Source organism: Mustela erminea, chromosome 2, assembly GCF_009829155.1.
Source record: "Mustela erminea isolate mMusErm1 chromosome 2, mMusErm1.Pri, whole genome shotgun sequence".
In the NCBI taxonomy this organism is placed as follows: domain Eukaryota; kingdom Metazoa; phylum Chordata; class Mammalia; order Carnivora; family Mustelidae; genus Mustela; species Mustela erminea.
In genome coordinates, this window is record NC_045615.1 from 75,396,877 (window position 1) to 75,416,320 (window position 19,444).

A 19,444-nucleotide genomic window follows, 5' to 3' on the forward strand; every position below is an offset into this window, starting at 1 on the left:
ATAGTGAGTAATGCTCCTGTGAACATTGGTATACAAATACCCGAGACTCCTGCATTCATTTCTTTTTGAGTATATACCCAGAAGTGCAATTGCAGGATCCTGTGGTAATTATGTGTTTAATTTTTTTGAGGAACCACCACACTGTTTTCTACAGCTGCTGGGTTATTTTACATTCCCATCAGCAGTGCACAAAGGTTCCAGCTTCTCCATATTTTCACCAACACTTAACTCTCTTCTGGGATTTTGTTTTGATAATTATCACTAATCACTAATGAGTGTGCAGTTGTTTCTTTTTGTGGTTTTGTGTAGCCCACTTATTTAACCGCATAAATTATGTTAAAGGACACCTGGGTGGCTCTGTCCTTAAGTGTCTGCCTTCAGTTTAGGTCATGATCCCAAGGTCCTGGGATGGCCCCCCCACCCCCCATTGGGCCCCCTGCTCAGCGGGGAGCCCGCTTCTCCCTTTCCCACTCCCCACTGCTTGTGTTTCCTCCCTCACTGTGTCTCTCACTGTCAAATAAGTAAAATCTTTTTTAAAAAATTTTATTATGTTAAAATTATTTCTTACTTAGAAATGTCAAAACCTGCCATAGTTCTTTAAGCTGGTCTTTGCTTTGAGAATCTTTGTTAATGTTCCTGCCTTACGGTGTCTCTTTGCATTCCCCTCCCTGACTCTTTGAGAATGTGGTATAGGAATTTTTTTTTTCCCAAGCTAAAAACATACCCTGTGTGGATTTGGTTTTCAGTAAGACACAATTTAATTCTTTGTGATTTGCTATGACTTTCTTGGGCATGACTTTTCTCCTACTTATTTGTAAAATGGGGGCACATTTATTGGCCTGAAGAATCACTTTCTATAAATAGCTAACAGATTTAGAAAGCTAAAGAGCTTTAGAAATTTTTTTATTTTCATATTTTCTTTGATATTTAAGTGAGTTTTAACACAATCCAAACAAGTTTTCTTGATGTCAGAGAACTAAAAATCTATAGTAGTGCCATTGTAATTATTTCATTGGTATTTTTCTCGTTGACAAAGATTTTACATAGGTTTCTCTGCCTATGTCATTATGGGTTTGAATGCTGCCTAAAGCCATTATTTGGGAACATTGTTCAAATTTACACAGTGCCATTTAGATTATTTTAGCTCCTCTTTTAAAATGGGTCACTGATCAGGAGAATTTCAGATGCCTTAAATGACATTCAAGACAGAAGACTTTATATGTTCAAAACTACATGGTTGGGAGAAAGTATCACATATTGTAAGAATACAGGTAGTTTGGTCTATGCAAGGCTGAGAGCGTATATGGAAATTGTAAGATGATAGTTAAGAGAGTGGACAGAAGCCAACTCATGATGAAATTTTTATGCTATTTTTAAATCCTACAGTAAGTGGAAAGGCACCAGAGGACAAGGAGAGTAATACACTCCAGTTCACATTTTAGAAAGACTGGTGGCAATGTAGAGAGTGAATTTGGAGCAGTGAGAGAAATAGTAGTTAGATGACTGTTTGGACAGCCTGGAAAGAAAAGGTGAGGACATAAACTAAGGCAGTACCAGTATCACAAAAGAAGATTTGAGAGTTTATAAGGAAGTGTAGACAGTGGAGTCAGTTTTTACGACAGATGTACAAAAGGGAGGAAGAGGAGAAGCTGGGGATAGCTGTTATTTGAGACTTACATAAGTACATCACAATGTACCAAATCAAAGAATATAGAAGAAGAAACAACTTTTGGGGGATGAGAGGAAGATGCCAAATTTATTTTTTGATTTATCATCTAGGTGAATAGATTTATTAGGCTGTTAAGGACATATGTCTACAACTCAGGAGAGAGGATTCGTTCGGTAACCAGCCACATATATGGGAATTGAATGCCATAGACATGGACTGTATCACTCAGGAGAAAGGGAGACAAAGGAAAAAAAGAGACAAAGGAAAAAACGTGGGGTTTGCTAAACAAGAGAGATGAGCTAAGGATAGAGAGAAGGAGCAACTTTGGGAAGTATGAGGTGTAGCTAAAAGGATGAGGAAAAAAAAGGAGAGAAGATTATCACAGGGAAACCAGGAAAATGGGGAGTTTCAAGAAGACAGGTTGCTACAGATTGAGCAGAATATGGACTAAAAAATGCAGGTTTGATTAGCAGTAAGTCATTAGTGATAGAGGAAAAGCAGTATAAGAGGAACATTAGAAATAGGAGCAAGCTTGGGGCACCTGGGTGGCTCAGTGGGTTAAGCCTCTGCCTTCAGCTCAGGTCATGATCCCAGGATCCTGGGATCGAGTCCTACATCGGGCTCTCTGCTCGGCAGGGAGCCTGCTTCTTCCTCTCTCTCTTTCAGCCCGCCTCTCTGCCTACTTGTGATCTCTGTCTGTCAAATAAATAAATAAAATCTTTAAAAAAAAAAAAAAAGAAATAGGAGCAAGCTTGAGGTAGACTGAAGTATTTAGAAATAGTAAAAGGCCATGGTGTTTGTAACTTCAAGTGGTTCAGAAAAAAATGTTAATAGGTGAATCTGGGTAAAAGATATACAGGTAATTTTTGTAGTAGTTTTAATCTCTTGGTTCTTCTGAACTTTTTGAAATTATTTTCAAATAAATGTCTTAGGAAATTAGAGTACAATGTAAAGTTAATGAAACAAGTAAACAAATGTCAAGTCAATGTAGTAGTACTTAGAGGACAAAGAAGCAACCATGAGCTTAGTTTTGCATTTATGTTACAGAGCATAAGGAACTAATGATGCATAAGAGAAGAGAAAGGTGCTAAGATAAGAATAGAACAGACCAGTAACTGATGGAGTAAGATCTCTGGAGGTAGAAGGAAAATGAAACAAAGAAGGTAGAGAGGCCAGTTAAAATCTTGTGATTTTTTTCCAAAGTATTCAAATTTTATTAACACTTTTTTAAACTGTAAATCAGATCATTGATTAGATTATTGCTCTTGTATGTTTAGGCTTTATAATCGTAGTTTTGCTGTTATATTTTGAAATCCCTCTATACAACAAGAGTGAAGATTACATTGTCTAGAACAGCAGTTTGGTTTTATTGGTGCCTAAGCCTGTTTTAAATATAGATCATCTTTTCAGATGAAACATATATTTTGGGCTTTTAAACTATTTCACTATTGGGCTTTTTAAAAGAAGGTATCAAAATTAGTATTATTAACTAACGCTTCTTGCCTTGATGTTAAGGTGTCTTCTGTGCCAAGTGTAAAAATCAGACCATTTTAGATTTGCAAAGAACTTGGAGCCAAAATTCCCAGTAAAGACACATGGATGTTTATGTCAGCAGAAGAGAAAAATAACACATCTATTTTTAAGTTAGTTGGAATTCTGAAGTCAAACCACTTGGTTGAATGCCTGCCATAGTGATATTAAAATTTCAAACATATTTATAAGACCTCTGCTGCCTCCTGCTGTCTGTTATATGGATACATTAATAATAGTAAAGAGGTTTTTAAGAATTGTTTTTTCTGGTGTTTGTGAATAATAAACCTGGAATTATGGATAAGTTAAACATTCTTTAGTTAAAATCAAGGTGAGTGGATAATTATAATGTAATTTCAGCTTAAATTTTCCAGGCTAAAGAATTATTGAAGTTCTTTTTGACATTACTTCCCCTGCCCCCCATAAAGTAGCTATTGAAGAGAGGCTGTTTTATGAGCCTTGGCAGTGGGTTAGGCTTACAAGCAACTAACACTCTTTGGGATAAATTATACTGCCTTTTATTTTTAAGATTTGTATTAGTGTGGCAATTGATAGACTTAAGATAGGTCAGGGGGAAAGGTAAGAAGAATTTATCGTAGCTTATACTTACCTAGTCCTGGTTCTGAGTCAGGAACATGGTGAACAAGGTGGGGATATTTACAAGAAGAAAAAACAGTTTTGTTTTCCATGTAATTTTTATTCATTCTCTAGACTTTCACTGAATATCTTTTATGTGCTAGATATTATACTAGGGGAAATAACAAAAAGGGGACATATTGTCCAATAATAAAGAACTTACTGCAGTCTAGTGGATGTAGGAATGTGAAATCTTTAGCAAATGAACGCCAGACTTCTAGTTCCCTTCATTCTGCTATCTTAGGTTTTTATTGGAAGGTAACATTTACTGTGTGAGCAATAATATAAGGTATTAAATTCTCATATATATTATATAAGAAATTCAAGATTTAACTAGCAGAGGCTGTTGATAATCAAATATAGATTTTTCACCAGATAATATTTAGATGTTTTGGTCAACTATATATTCCAGTTGAATTTTGAATGACAGAGTAGTTTTTAAAAAAATGTACCTAGAAAATCAATTTAGGGATAAAAGCCATCTAAGATAAACTTCTTTGTTATTGTTTAAGAAATAAAGTTGCTGCTTTAATGACTTTGTTTTCTTTACATTCTTCAATTCATAGACTTGGGAGTACAGTCAGGGGTATGAGAATGAAAGGAAATGAACATGAGGAAAATGCCATCTAAAAATAAGGGAGAATACTGAAAACTTACTGGAATTCTACAGAAGTATAGGGAATTAGTTGAATATTTAAGCTAAAGCCATATATTTTTATATCTTCTGTGGGCCTAGTTTCCTCAGGGGGAGATTTGTATGATGATCTTGGATTTTAGTGGCATATGCAAAAGAGAGCTTGCAGGTAGTAGAAAGAGCACTGGCTTTGGAGTTAGTCCTGGATTGGTTTAAATGCTGTCAATTACCAGTTATATAGCCTTACTTGGGTCACCTAACTTCCTTGGGTATAAAGAGGGGAACTGTTTCACAGAACAGTTGTGACTGAGATTTTTTTTTTTTTTTTTTTAAAGATTTTATTTATTTATTTATTTATTTGACAGAGAGAAATCACAAGTAGATGGAGAGGCAGGCAGAGAGAGACAGAGGGAAGCAGGCTCCCCGCTGAGCAGAGAGCCCGATGCGGGACTCGATCCCAGCACCCTGAGATCATGACCTGAGCCGAAGGCAGCGGCTTAACCCACTGAGCCACCCAGGCGCCCGTGACTGAGATTTTTTAAGGACTATTTTCAATCAACTGAAGCAGTGCTTTGCCCTCAGGATATTTTTATACTATTAAAGAATATTGAGGACCTCAAAGAGCTTTTGTTTTGATAGGCTATATATGTTAATAATTACTGTATTATTTTTTAGAAAGGAAAATTTATTTATTCATTTAAAGAATGATTTACTTTACTCATGCATGATTTTGTAACATCAGTATATCCTTATTTGGAAAATACTGATTTGCTAAATTATACAAGTCTTCCAAACGTTGATAAATTTCTTTATATTTAAAAAATACATTTGTTAATATCACCACAAATATTAGCGGAAAGCTTTTCTAATTCTTGAGAAGCTAAAAACTCATGGTGGTGGATAAAAGTTTCCAAAATTTTTATTTTCATCTAAAAACTTAAATTTTATATAATGGCAATAAATAATGCTAGTTGTTTTCCTTAGAAACGACAGGTTCACTTTTATTTTCAAGAAAATTTCTGCCAGATACCCAAGTCTGAGTAACCAAAGTTTATCTGTTATCTTTCAAGTAAAAAATGATGTTCATTTGTAAAGATTAAATGAAATAATTATTATGAACTCCCTACAACTTGAGTCAGCAGTCAATAAATGGTAGCTACTGAGTGATAGTATTAACATTTTACATGTTAACCATATTACCCTCCCCCACACTTTAATTCAGTTGATGTTCCTAATGTTCCTGTGAGGAAGGTAAAATAGGTGTCATTATCTCATATGAATGAGGAAACTAGATTCTAAGAGATTGAGAAGTTTGCTTAAAGCTACTAGCCAGTAAGTAGTGAATCCAGACTTCAACCCAAGCCATCTGTCTTCAAATGCAGGATTTCCCTGACATTTTGTCAGCAAAGACTATGTCTCAAGGAGAAACACATAGCTCCCTGCAGTCTTAACAATAGTGTTATCTGGGCATAGCTAACGTTTTCAAGTGATAATAGAAACAGCTATTTATTTTGTATAAAGTATTCAGAAAAGAGCTATTTGAGCTGAAACTTGAAGAATTAATCTTTGCTAGTTGTAAGAGAATAACCCATTTGTAGGAAACCTTACATAAATTATGGGGAAGTATATGCTCAGTAAATTAGAAAAGATCATTAAATATTTTTTTTTTCTCCCTCCTAGCCTCAGCCTTTAAAAAAGAACTCAAGAATTTGGAAGTAGGCTATAATTCGCATGAGTTCCACCCAGAGTCACATCTACAAATAAAAAATCCTTTGATAAAAAGGTAATCAAAGATATTTAGAAATACTAAAATCTTTTGTATTAAATGCATGTATTATAGGAACTCTATCAGGGCAAAAATCCATATTACTACTCTGAAAACAATGGGTCTACAATGTTATGATGCCTGTATTATTGGGACATAAAAGGACATAGACCTAAGGATATAAGGCCTACAGAGTACCAGGTACAATACATGATTGTTGTAATCCTCATAGCATTTGTAGGAGGTGGGTGGTATTTCATAAGACAAAATTAGGGGCTTTTATTATAAGTAATTTGCCCAAAGCAATGGAGCTGAAATTTGAATACAGCTCTTATCTACCTTGCAAAGCTTCTATTCTTTTCATCATTTTGCTCTAACTGAATTCCGTGAAGTTTGAGAAAAATAATTTTCATGACAAAAAATAATTTGCAGTATGATATCATTTATCTTCATATGAGAAATTGTTATCTAAAAAAGGTAATCTTCATTAAATTATTTTTAATTTGTCTACTATCCTTTTATAGCATTGTATATCAAGAGTTGTCTCTATTGGTATAAGCTTTATAATGTTGGTCAAGAAGCCTTTTAGGGTATTGAAGTATTTGCTTACAACATTTTTTTCAAGCCTATGCTACATTTTGTCACAAATAAATGTAATTTCAGTGTAAGTTGAAATGAATTTTTAGATTATGCTAATTATTAGAAATCTAATTTTGGTAATGACAGGTGTTTCTAGCATTCCTGTATCTTGGCATACATTTTGGAGTCAGAGAGTGTAAAATGTTAATGGTTACAAATATCTTTCCATCTTTGTTATGTTACAAAGGTAATATCAGGCATATATTGAGAAGTTAAACTACAGGACAAAAGTTTGTTTTTCCTACAATTTTGCCTATTTGTATATGGTGTTTTAGCTTTGTCCTTATTTTTATGTTATAGGTCACATATACGTGAAAACAATGGGAAGTTATTCCTTTCTTCAGGTACACAGATACTCCAGGACAATGCAGCAAGAGAGCATATCCACCAGTCAGGTGAACAGAAACTTGAAACCTCAAGTGAATGCAAATTTTCTGAGTGGCTTAATGCAGAAAATTCTGAAAGAACAGGTTTACTCTCTCATGATGATAATTCTGCTCCTGGAAAGAGAATGAACAGTAATGAAGTAGTCTCATCATCTTCATTGTGGTCTTCACACACGAGACCTGTTGGGTTAAAGCCAGAAACTTCTCCCCTCATCCAGCAGCAAACTATGACGGAACAATGTTGTTCTGAGAACTCTCTGTCTAGGGAACATATAATTCAGTCAACGTACAGGTCTGATGATTGTCAGATGTCAAAATCTGTTAGCCATAATCCACCGCCTCCTTTGCCACCAAAGAAATACGCTATAACCAGTGTGCTACAGTCAGAGAAAAACAATCCCACACCTAATGTCAAACTTATAGAGATGTTTAAAGCTAATTCTTGTAGTCTTCCAAAGCACAGTTTAAGTTTGGATTCAGAATCAGGTTCAGAAATGAGTACATATGTGCGTGATCAAAGACTTAAGGAAACATTTCAAGTAAAAGAGGCTGTTGGCAACACACCAAACCACCTATCAAGCTTTTCAACTAAAGATTTTCAGGCAGATTTGGGTACAATTGTTGATGCATTATGCCAACCAGAAATAGACTCTAGTTCTACTTGTCCAAATGAGACCATTTCATTAACTACCTATTTTTCAGTTGATAGCTGCATGACTGATACATACAGACTGAAATACCACCAGAGACCCAAGCTCCATGTTCCAGAGAGCAGTAGCTTTTGTAATGATAAAGCACTATCTCAGAGTGAAAGAGGGCTAGCACCTGTGTTACACAGCAGTCTTGGTTCAAACTGCCCTTCTGAGCAGAGGTATAAACCTAGTATACACTGTAATAGATAAGTGATGAAACTGGTAAGCTTATACTTCTCAGAGGCCATGAAAATATAATAGGAATCGACTGACCAAACCTGGTGATATATGAAACTAAAACCATGGCATTTCTAAAGTTATTAATCACATTAATTTTCTATATATATTTTTTATTTGTGTTGTTCAACTTATTGGGTATTTTAGAAATTCCCTTTGAATAGTTTTGGTGTGCCTGCAAAACAGAAAATAGAGGGTATGCAAAAAGTCACTGCTGCAGTTAAATAAAAATGTGATTTGTTCCTTTGTATGTGGCTGGTAGACCCATAAGTATTAAACTAACCAGTACTCACATATATAGATGGGTAAGTTATGCTAACTGAAAAATACCAGGTGATACATAGTTGGTGTAGTCAAAGCAGTATTTGCTTTATGAAGAAGCACTTTCTAATGGGTAACCAACCAAAAGAGGGCTTCACCCATTTGTTTTTGACTTCTGTGATAGTCTACTACCTATGATCCCTTTAAGTGTCTTAAAAAATACCAACCCATGATATGGTTATCATATGAATTAGAGGCATATATTCATATGGTATCATATGAAATGATAGCATTTGGAGGGGAGAAGCCTTAATGATAAAGCAGTTTTTTTAAATGAAATTCTTAAGGTCAGAAGAGAAGAAACTTAATTTTGCTCCTAGAACTTCAATCTTCATAATGCCTAGTTAACATAAATTAGGCCTCTGTTATATCGTAAACTTACTTCAGCCATGTAAGTGAAAAGTAAGTAAAAGTAAGTGAAATCCGTAACGTTAGTATATTTATGTGTTACATTTTTTCTAATTTTATATGAAATGTGAAAGGTTTTATTTTGGTTTGGTTTACTTTGGGCTGCTAATAACCAGTGTTAGGAATTAACTTAGGGCCCACTGGGGATCTCACTGTGACTGCCTGAATTTTCCCTGCTATCATCTTAACCTCTCTTTATAGGCTGTCAACTCATTTTAATGATTTTCAGATTCTTGAATCCGAGTATTTCTGGGTTCCAGATCCAATTTCTACTTTCATATAGAGGGTTTAGTATTAATGAAATGTATTAATTTGAGCATCCCTTCCATTTTTCTTCTCTAAACAGTCATTTTACCCTACTTTCATGGAGAGGACTTTTTTTTTTCTTTAAGTAAAAGAATTTTCCATTATCATGATGACCTTCTAAATGAAATTAAGTTACATTAATTGCCTTATTTCATTAGTTGTCATTTTATTTTGTACTAAGTTGGTAAACATATTGTGGCTAAGTGTTGTATTGTCCATGTAGGAAAATTGAGAACTGCAAAATTAAAAATTTTCTTACATTAATGAATTTTATACATATAACTTAATTCTGTAAACTGATTACTAAATTTAATGTTTGACCAACTCCATAAATTAAAATATTCTAAAATGTAAATGATTAAAAATAAGTATTCCTAGATAACTATAAAATAATTGCTTGTAAAAACCTAATCTTACCCAGTTAAGAAATCTTGGTCAATTATTGTCTTCCACTTAGAGAAGTTTTTATTTGCCTTTTCTAACCATAACAGTACGTGATTATTACTTTATATTCTCTTAACTTAGAAATACTTGAATATGGACTATATTAAACTTTTATCTTTTAAGAAAGCTTATTTTTAACATAACTTTTAGTATGGAAGGCTTGTAAATACTGTAAAGTTTTTAAAATTGTATTTGAAATATTGTATTTAATTACCACTTTTATAACATTGTAAAATATTACAAAATGGGTTTCAAGAATTTTTAGTAACTTTGAAAAACACTGTCTAGTTTTTTTCTAAGATTTCTATTTGGTCAAGATGTCCAGTTAAAAATGTATTATTTGACACCTATACACTAGTATCTTGTATTTAACAGCAGTCTCATAGATATGTATTTTCAACTCAACATTTGAGTTGCAACATCAAAACAGAAATCTCATTTTGGCTCTTTTTAAAAGTACTGTCCAGCTGAAACTACTTGAATCATGTAATAGTACTAACAAAACCAGAAACTGTTTTTGTTGATTCAACACTCCAGATATAGATTTGAATACATAATTATTAACTATTCACAGGTAAAATAAATTTCTAGAGTACCTAATTTTTGTAGGTGTTTTCTTCTTGTTATAAAATTATGGTAACTTCTGAAATAATGCAACCAATAATTATTGTAATGTTCAAAATACGTATCTTCAGACTGTTCTATTTTTCTGTGAAATCAGTTTCTTTCGGTTCAGAATTTTTTTTAAGATAAACTGATTTTTAAGTTAACATGTTTGGACTTTTCTGTGCATTCATAAATTATGGCTTCCTCTCCTCACATGTTGATTATGTATTTTATGAGAAATGTAAATCAACTTAAAGTTCAAGGGTACTTGGACTATCACTAATTATAAAATGTTATCACTAGAGGCTCCTAAAAGTGTAACTGCAGTGAGGTCTAAAGCAGGGCTCCTATAGGAGTTGGCAAACTTCCCATAAAGAGCCACATAGTAAATAATTTGGTCTTGGTGGACCACAGGGTCTTTGTAACAAACAGCTCCAGTTCTGCCACTGTAGTTAGAGAAGCCATAAATGGTATGTAAATGAATGGCATGTTTGTGTTCTAATAAAACTTTGACATTGACATATGGGTTTCATATAATTTTTACATTATGACATAGTCATTTTCTTTTTACAACCGTTTTAAAATGTAAAAATCATCCCTAGCTCATAGGCCTGATCAAAAGAGGCAGTAGGCCAGATTTGGCCCATTGGCCACAGTTTGAGGATCCTTATCCTAGAACATAATTTATATTAAGTAACCTTAAAGACCTTAAATAAATAATCTTGTAGTCTCTGAATGTATCCCCATGCCATTTAGGGACTAGATACATGGAGATGTTTCTATCCTAAATTTTCAGGTTCACAGACAACTAAATCCTAAAGACTTTGCCACAATAACTGGTCAGCCAGTTCATTTCAAATGGTTATTAAAATAATCATTTCATTTATATGAAATTAAGTTTTTGAAACTTACAAAGGAATTTATCAGATTAAAATTTATCAGATTAAAACATTGATGTTATTCTTTGTTTTCATCATAGCAAGTTTGCCAATTTTTCTTACCCATTTAGCCTTCAAGTGTGGGTGCTGTAAGGACTCACTATACTTGAGATGGCACAGTAGGTATAATTTCTTATTCATTAGCTGTAGAAACGACTCAGCCCTCCTGCTGGAACCATTTTTGTATGCCATTTACAGTCATGTCATAACAGCAAGATCTTGCTACATTCCCTCTGCTAGAAATTTTCAGAATATTCAGTATTTGTGGTAGTAGGCTGATTTCAGGCTCAGAAACATAGTACGGATTATAAAATTTTGTGCATAACCCAACATTAAGCTACATGAGAACTGGTAATCCTTTCTAAACCCTGCTACTTACCAAGTAATTTGTTTAAACAAATGCAAAATCCAAAATCAGACCAAATTTAGCTACATAATAAACATTTATTGGACAAAATTATTAGCAAACAGCAGAAAAACAGTTCATACTGTTTGGTATACTCAATAAAATTCCAATTTTGTGTTTCTTTAGATGCATCGACCTCTGCATAAAAGGTTCTCTCTCAAGTAGATGCAATACCCTGGATGCATAATTGTTACCTTGTACTTGGCAATTGGCAACTAAAATCTTCCAAAATCAGTCCTGGATTTCATTCTAAAGTCATTCTAAAAGAGAGAAGGTATAGAGTTCACCAGATCTATGCCCTATTTCTAAGGGAGGTGAATATCCTCAAAATATTTAGGCAATTCACATGTATGAAATGTCACCAATTTCAACAAGAGCCCCTTTCTAACATCCATTACATAAAGGAGTATCTGTTATGTAATAGGAATAGCTTCCGAAGGGCTTTTAGTAGCTGCTTTGGAAGTGTGACCTTTCTGATTAAACACCAGCTGATCACTCCTAGAATGTAAATTATTACTAACACTGTTAGATAAATAAAAGAATGCAAGCTCCATGAAGACAAAAAATTTTTGTCTTTTTTCCTCACTACTACACCTGGCCCAGAGTAAGTGCTCAAATATTTGTTGAAATGACTTTGCTGAAGTATTTAAGGTACAGACATTATTTAAAAAACAAACAAAAAGCCTCATATTTTGGCAAGCATTCTTTATAAAACCACAAGAATAAAAAATGGGTTTCAAACACAGTCCTGTTTTAGGGAAGTTCAAGAACTTGAAGGAAGGGGACATCCAGGTAAGAGGACATGCACAGTTGGATAGTATGCTTTCTCTGGGACTTTATCAATCTGGTAACTGTTAACTGAGGCCCACTTAATTTAAAAATTAAACTGTTACTTACAGCCAGTACACTGTGGGCCTGCATTTTCTGTACAGCTCTAACTCCTTTTTTTCACCCTTGTTTTTAAGTAATTTATTTTTAAATACTTCATCTTAATATTTTACCACATTTTTGCATCATACTAAACCCGGGTTAACACTTAAACTGTTAAAGGCAAGACATTACCATATTTCTTAATGAATACCCTAAACCTTTATGTATAAATACTTTAATATTCAGCCCCTATAAAGCCATCAGATGTTTGAAAAGCTTTTAAACATGAATCAGAGTAATTTTAAGAACTTAGCTATGAATGGGTGAGATCATTACCCACTTACTATAGTCCCCAAAAGGAGTAACAAGAGTATGTAAAATAAAAAAAAAGTTCCTCCGAGTTTGAAATTCTGTTGCACAACCCTGTCTTCTTTGTTCAAGAAGTTTGCAGTCATTTTCAGAATCCACTCCAGGAGTCAACTTCTTAATCTAGACATCAGGCAAGCCATTCTGTAAAAACCAAATATTTGTCAACAATGTTTCCTCCTTCCAGATTTAATATTTTAGACCCAATACCTGAAAATCTAGATTGTCTCAGTCACTTTCCTGTTCCTAAATGATTTATGTATTGATAAGAGAGAAAAAAAAGACCTGGACTATTCCTCCTACTGCTTCCATTTTCTTTCTTCTTCTTTTCATTTTTCCATCCAGAGCTGAAAACTCATTAAAACAAAACAAAACAAAACACTGTATTTGAGGTATCAGTCTCTACCAAAAAAGGAGGGGAAGTAGAGGAGAGTGAAAACTCTACAAATAGTCTGGCAGAGTATTTTATAGAAATATCCACCTCTTCCATTCACTCCACTCAACCCTCTGCCTTCTAATCTAACACATTATCCAAGAAATCAGTGACAATGGGGTCTTAGATACGAGGAGGTCATGCCCAAATCTTTGCCAAAATTTTGGGGCGGGGAAAGAAGACATAATTGCCTATCATGGATTGCAAACTCATAAGCATAATGATTGAGAAAAGTTAATTTATGGTAAGTCAACAATTCCAAAGTCCAAGAGAGCTCCCTAATGTCCAAATGAGCTGCACTGCTTTTCTTCCACAGCCCCGCCCTTCAACTCACTGCTTCTCTCCTGAACTTTTCCTATCACCTCAGTCCTTGTCCCTCTTCTTGTTCTGCTCCCCAGCGCCTTCTCTACTTTTCCTCCCCTTATCCTCTTCCAAAAATGTCTTTTCAGAGTCAGTGGCAATGAAAATGGAGAGCAAGGATTTTGCAAGTGGAACCTACAGAATTTTGTGATTTAACAGTTGGGTGTTTTGGGATGTGTGGGTGTAAGCAAAAGGGGACAATCAGAGTCCCAGTCTTCTGGCAGGAGTACTGAATGAATAAAGTTAACATTTACTGAAATACGGACACTGAAAAATAAGTACATTTTGGTAAGAAGTTAGTAGTCGTTCAGGCTTGGACCTGTTTGAGATAACCTACCTGGCCTACTAGAGGTCAAACTGTAGTTATAGTAACAACACCTTTAGTCAAGCGCTTGCTGTTGCCAGGCAAAAATGCGAATCGCTTTTAGAGAAAGTCCTCATTTAATCCTCGCTACACCCCTATGACCTTGTTATAATGGCCCCAAATGGTAAATGGAAAAATAAAGCTCAGAAAAGTTAAATAACTTCTTTAATTTCTTTGTGGTAGTGCAGATAGTCAAATCCAGCTCGTTTTTTCAATCCAAAACAGAAGAAAAATTAGGAAGCCAAGTTTCTCCCATACCTCTTTGAAGACGCTCACTGAGGTGCCAGGGAAGAACACTTTCACTCCAGCCTCAACCCGACCCCAACACCACCCGCCTCTCCACCCCGCCATTCACCAGCTATACTATCGGGCATACCATACTCTCTGGAATTCGGTTACCTTGCTCCCCACCCCCCCAAACTGTGGTGGTAAACTCCCTACCAGTTCAACGCTGCGTTCAGAGTACTCACCATGGTAAAAGATAGACGAAGATAAACAGCACTACATCGAAGAGGATGAAGAGCCAGAGATCCAACCAGTAGGAATGCTTTGGAAACCGGTCGGCCCGGGATTGAGATCGCACTTCGTGGTTCTGCTGCTGCCTCCCAGCTTCATCCAAGCCTCGCCGCTCCCGAGGACCGTCCCGACCATCTTCCGCAGCTGCGCCCGCCTCCATCTCGCACCAGGAACCCCACCACAGACCGAGCAGCCAGAAAAACAAGGAGCCTACTTCCGCGTTCACCTTGCCCTAAACCCGCCCCAGTCTGGCCGCCTACGCATGCGCGTTCCTCATTGCCGGAAGCGGGCCTGGCGCCCTCTTCTTCCAACGCGCAGGCGCCGCCCGAAAGTCCACTGTCTCCGTGACAGCCGGCAGGCAGCTCGGCCACCACCGGGAAGCGGAGTAAGCTGGTCCGCCCGCCCCTGGGGAAAAGCCGGTTAGACAGGTTTCGTTGGAAGGAAAAGGCGTCAGCCTCGCCAGAAGTCACTATCAAGTCCCATTCCTCTCAGGTGATGGATTCTACCCTGCCACTCCCCGCAGTCCCCTTTCCTTATCCCTGCTCTTTGGGGTCCCTTATACCAGGTTTAGGACCCCCTCTTGATAGTTTTTGTTTTGTGTGTATAACACGTTACACTTATTTAATCCTGTGAAAGCTATAATGAGACAGACGTATTATGAGTGTGAGTTTCTTAGGGGGCCAGAGAGCAAATCACGAGAATGTTGCGTGTAGAATAACCCAAAGGGTTGGAAGTGTGGCCCCTATGAGATTAGAGTGCTAGCAGAAAGAAAACGACTGACCATTGTAAGGGAGGGAAAATTCTCTACCTTCCCTCTTTGGGTCTTCAACAGGGTCCAGAAATTAAACTGACATAAGACAGACTAACAGGAGAAATGAACACAAGTTTTATTAAATTTTTTTAAAAACATGTATGTGAGAACCTCGGCAAGAGAATGAACACTCAAAGAATGACCAGAACGGAACGTTTTATACCTTGTAGACAAAGAATCACGTGAGACAGAGGGTTTGGGTCAGGGGTAGCAAACTGCGGAAGAATGACTAGGAAGATAAACATTAGTGTAACAAGGTTGGTTTGCACAGGTTTCTCAGCCTGATTCCCCATCTCCGGTGGTAAGACTGTTTTTCTTCCTCCTGGTAGAGGGAGGGCACCTTTCCCAGGAGAGCTTTATCTCCTGTCAGGAAGAATTCAGGAAAGTCGCAGTGACCCTCTTGCACCTGCTGTTTCTCAAGCTCCTTTAATTTAATCAGTATGCCACTTGTAGGGTGTGTATTTTGGAGTGACATGCTCTGAACTTCATTTCCTCTGTCTGAAAATTCCTTAGATGTTTCTCATAAAAGCTGCATTGGTGGTTGTGGAAAGAATTGGGTTAGCAACCAAGTGGGGAGGAATCTATCTGCAAAGGAAAAGAAGAGCATAGATTAGAATAAGAATAAATAGGAAATGACAAATCCAAGCACATTTCCTCATGCCCCCATTAAATCAGTCTCCTGTCCCTGGAAATAGATCTGTCCAACAGAATGGCTGGACCTCCTTGATCTGATGGAGGGCGTTTATCTTGTCTTTCAAAGGGTCAGGTTAGAAACAATTTGTCCCAAGCAGTTTACACAGAAGAAGCATTCTTCAGTAATGATTGCATACGCTTCTCCTTTTGGACTGTCAGCGTGTCCAGGGCGAGGTACCTTTGGAGTATAACAGAGCCTAAATAATCAAATTCTCATAGAATGGCTTCCAGTGTTTGAGTGGTGATACTGAACTCTTGTTCCATTTCTGTGGAAAGATTTAGAACAGCCTTTCCAACTCGTAAGTTCCAAAGCCTGGGAAAAGGGAGGTCAATATTCATAAAAATTAGAATTGTGATATACAAGCCAGTTTTCTGTAACATCATGTCTAGTATATTTATGTGGCTCTATTTTATGATCAAAGGAACCCAAGTTTGTAATTTGGCTGGCATTTAAGGTGGAGTACCTGGTTATAGAGAGTGTCAGGAATCTGAGTTCACATCCTCTTGACCATCCAGGTGGAACTCTTTATTACCTTATCATCACCTAAGATAAAAAGACCAGCATTGTTCATGGATAAGGTCAGAATGAAACTTGTGACTTACTAAGTTGGGGTTTGGTGATCTTGTCACCTGTCATGTGGTGACCTGCCCATTTCCATCCTCCGTGTATCCCTGTCAGTCTATAGGAGCAGAACAGATTGTGAAAGATCAGATAGAAGAGGCCTGCAATTAGGCTTTAGCAGCTGTAAGGCTTGGTTTTGTTACGTGACCAGGTGAGTGCAAATTTTGGGGTTCCCAATGTGTAATTTTTGGCCTTCGGTGGTTCAGCCACACAAGGGTGGCTTTGGAGCCTGCCATGAAATCTGGTGGTTTCGCAGGTGTTGATAGCATTAAGAGTCAGTAATGAAACCATTTCTGACCTTCATGAGAGGCTTGAGGATGCTACCCGTGGAATCAGACCACAAGGTTTGGTTGTAATATTGCTTTGGTATGTCATGTGGGAAAAGTTCAGTACCATCGCGATTTTCAGTGCAAAGGGAAAAAAAAAGTCTTTTCTAATGTCTGAGCAAAGGACAGTCCTTGAGCTTCCACAGAGATTTTTCCATGTACAACCGACTCACAAAAAGAGAAGAATGATAATTTTTTTGGCCATGGGTGCCATAACCTGTCATGCGTCCATTTTCCAGAGTTGGTCCACCAGTTGGTCTTCTTGGCAGGAATAAAAATTAATTTCAGGTTCTTTTGCATGATCTAGATGTTGACATTACCAAAACCCAGAGTGATTAGTTAATGTGGCCGGGGTTTGGAAAAGTGGTTAAAGGGGTGTCAGGTCTGTGCATAACCTACTGAGGGAACAGTAAGAGTTAGTAAGTGAGAACCAGTTTGAAGGACAGCCTATAGTAGAGGATCAGAGGGAAAGTATGTTAGACTGAGACAATCAGACTCCAGTCAGCCTCTTTTTTCTTTTTTCTTTTTTTTTTTTTTAAGATTTTAAAGTAATATCTACACCCAACATGGGGCTTGAACACACAACCTCGATATCAAGAGTCTTGTGCTCCACAGTACTGAGCCAGCCAGGCGCCCCTCCAATCAGCCTTTTAGTAATTGGCTAAAGGTAGGGGAAGCTTTGTTAAAAGGAAGATATTTTTTTTCTCTTTTTCATTTTCCTCTGGGAGTAGGAAGACCCAGTGGGGGAGAAAATAAGTGGAAGTGAAGTTTCTTGATCAGTGATCTTAAGAAAAGCTGTCTACTACATGATTTTGTCTGCTTCTAGGACCTGGGAATATGCCTGGGAAATCCTTACTTTAAGCTCACCTTAGGAATGATCTTCCAATTGTCCTGAAGTGCTGATCCTGGTCTAACTTGGCAGGGCTTGTGTGAATCCAGAAGGATTTTTCGTTTATTTTGATAGCAGTGTGAGCCGTTAGTAGTTCTTTATAAAGGTCTTCTCAGTGAGGTGATAATGTGTGTGCTCCTCTAGAAACATCAATGTACATCTAGTCTTCTGGTCAAAAGGGATGGCAAAGCTTGCCAGTCAGCAGAGCCCATGCCATTTTTACCTATTGATGATATGCTCCATTTATACTAATTAGTTCTTGTATATAGCTAGTCATAGTGACATGGAGAACAAAGGCAAAAGAGTTGTAGATAAAATTAAATCGCTTTACAACTTGCAGTCCATTCACAGATTCTTGAGGCAGGCAGAGTAGGACACTCCTCAAGGAACCCACAACTGCGGTAAGGTTAGTGCTATGCTAGGGGCAAAAAGCAGCCTTAGCTTGACATTAGTCAGACCTCCAGGATCCTGTAAGTCTTCTTTAATATATGAAAATCCTTTTGGAAACTTCCTGTATCTCTCCCTCTTCCAACTTGAAGTATATATTCAGTCATTGTTTACAATCACATTGCAGCTCTTGTTTGCCCACGGGCCCTGTCCCTTGCCATAATAAAAACGTATTTTTGGGGCGCCTGGGTGGCTCAGTGGGTTAAGCCGCTGCCTTCAGCTCAGGTCATGATCTCAGGGTCCTGGGATCGAGCCCCGCATTGGGCTCTCTGCTCAGCAGGGAGCCTGCTTCCTCCTCTCTCTGTGCCTGCCTCTCTGCCTGCTTGTCATCTCTCTCTCTCAAATAAATAAATAAATAAAATCTTTAAAAAAAAAAAAAAAACGTATTTTTGCACTGTCTCAAGATTTATTTTTGACCGTTCGCTCCTCGCCCACATCAAATCAATAGCACATTTTTCACTTACACCCCCTATAATATTCACTCAATCAAGGAATAGAAGGTTTAGAGATGCCAGTAGGAATAGGGTGACCAAACAGTATTTCAACAGATGTTATGTTTTCTATTTGGAGTATTCCAGATGTTATAAGGTCCAGAGGTTAGTGCTCCTGGACATTAAATCCAGTTGCTTGACAGATTATTTCTGAAGTCCTTTTGATGTTTGGATTTTTATGTTCTGTTTGCCATGAGGATTAGGCATGATACAGAGTGTGAAATTTTAACGAGTACCCCAAAGTTTTGCAAATGGTTAATTTCTGTTGTAAAATTAGTTCCTTCATCTGACCCAATCCATAAAGGAATGCCCAAACAAGGAATAATTTCAGTTACTAATTCTTCACCACTGTTGGGGCATTGGTACTTCTGGCTGGGTAACATTCAGTCCACCCACTAAATACACAGATGATAACCAAATAGTGGGAATAGCTTGATACTGGAGATAAATCTATGGAATCCATTTTGGGATTCCACAAGGGGCAATGTGGGCCTTGGAGGATTTCCTGAGGTTTGTTGGTTTCATCCAGAAACTTGGTGAGATTAATAAGTAGTAGTACACTGGGAGATAATTTGGTTAGAAAATTTGTGGATGCCAAGGGAGAATGAATTATCTTTTAGTTCCTTAACTATCTCCCAT

General features: G+C 37.0%; 1 protein-coding gene and 1 long non-coding RNA gene across 3 annotated transcripts in view; both read left to right on the forward strand.

The window, feature by feature from the left end:
* USP53 (ubiquitin specific peptidase 53) overlaps positions 1 to 10,794 on the forward strand; it is a 65,199-nt gene extending 54,405 nt beyond the window's left edge. For both annotated transcript variants that reach the window (XM_032333295.1, XM_032333294.1), the window contains 2 exons: positions 6,150 to 6,252; positions 7,174 to 10,794. In XM_032333295.1, the coding sequence (XP_032189186.1) occupies positions 6,150 to 6,252; positions 7,174 to 8,161 (1,091 nt within the window). In that variant the 3' untranslated portion in view covers positions 8,162 to 10,794. The remainder of the gene's footprint in view (positions 1 to 6,149; positions 6,253 to 7,173) is intronic.
* Positions 10,795 to 14,681: 3,887 nt separating this feature from the next.
* LOC116584649 overlaps positions 14,682 to 19,444 on the forward strand; it is a 47,367-nt gene continuing 42,604 nt past the window's right edge. The window contains exon 1 of the long non-coding RNA XR_004283272.1: positions 14,682 to 15,018. This is a non-coding gene — a long non-coding RNA (uncharacterized LOC116584649). The remainder of the gene's footprint in view (positions 15,019 to 19,444) is intronic.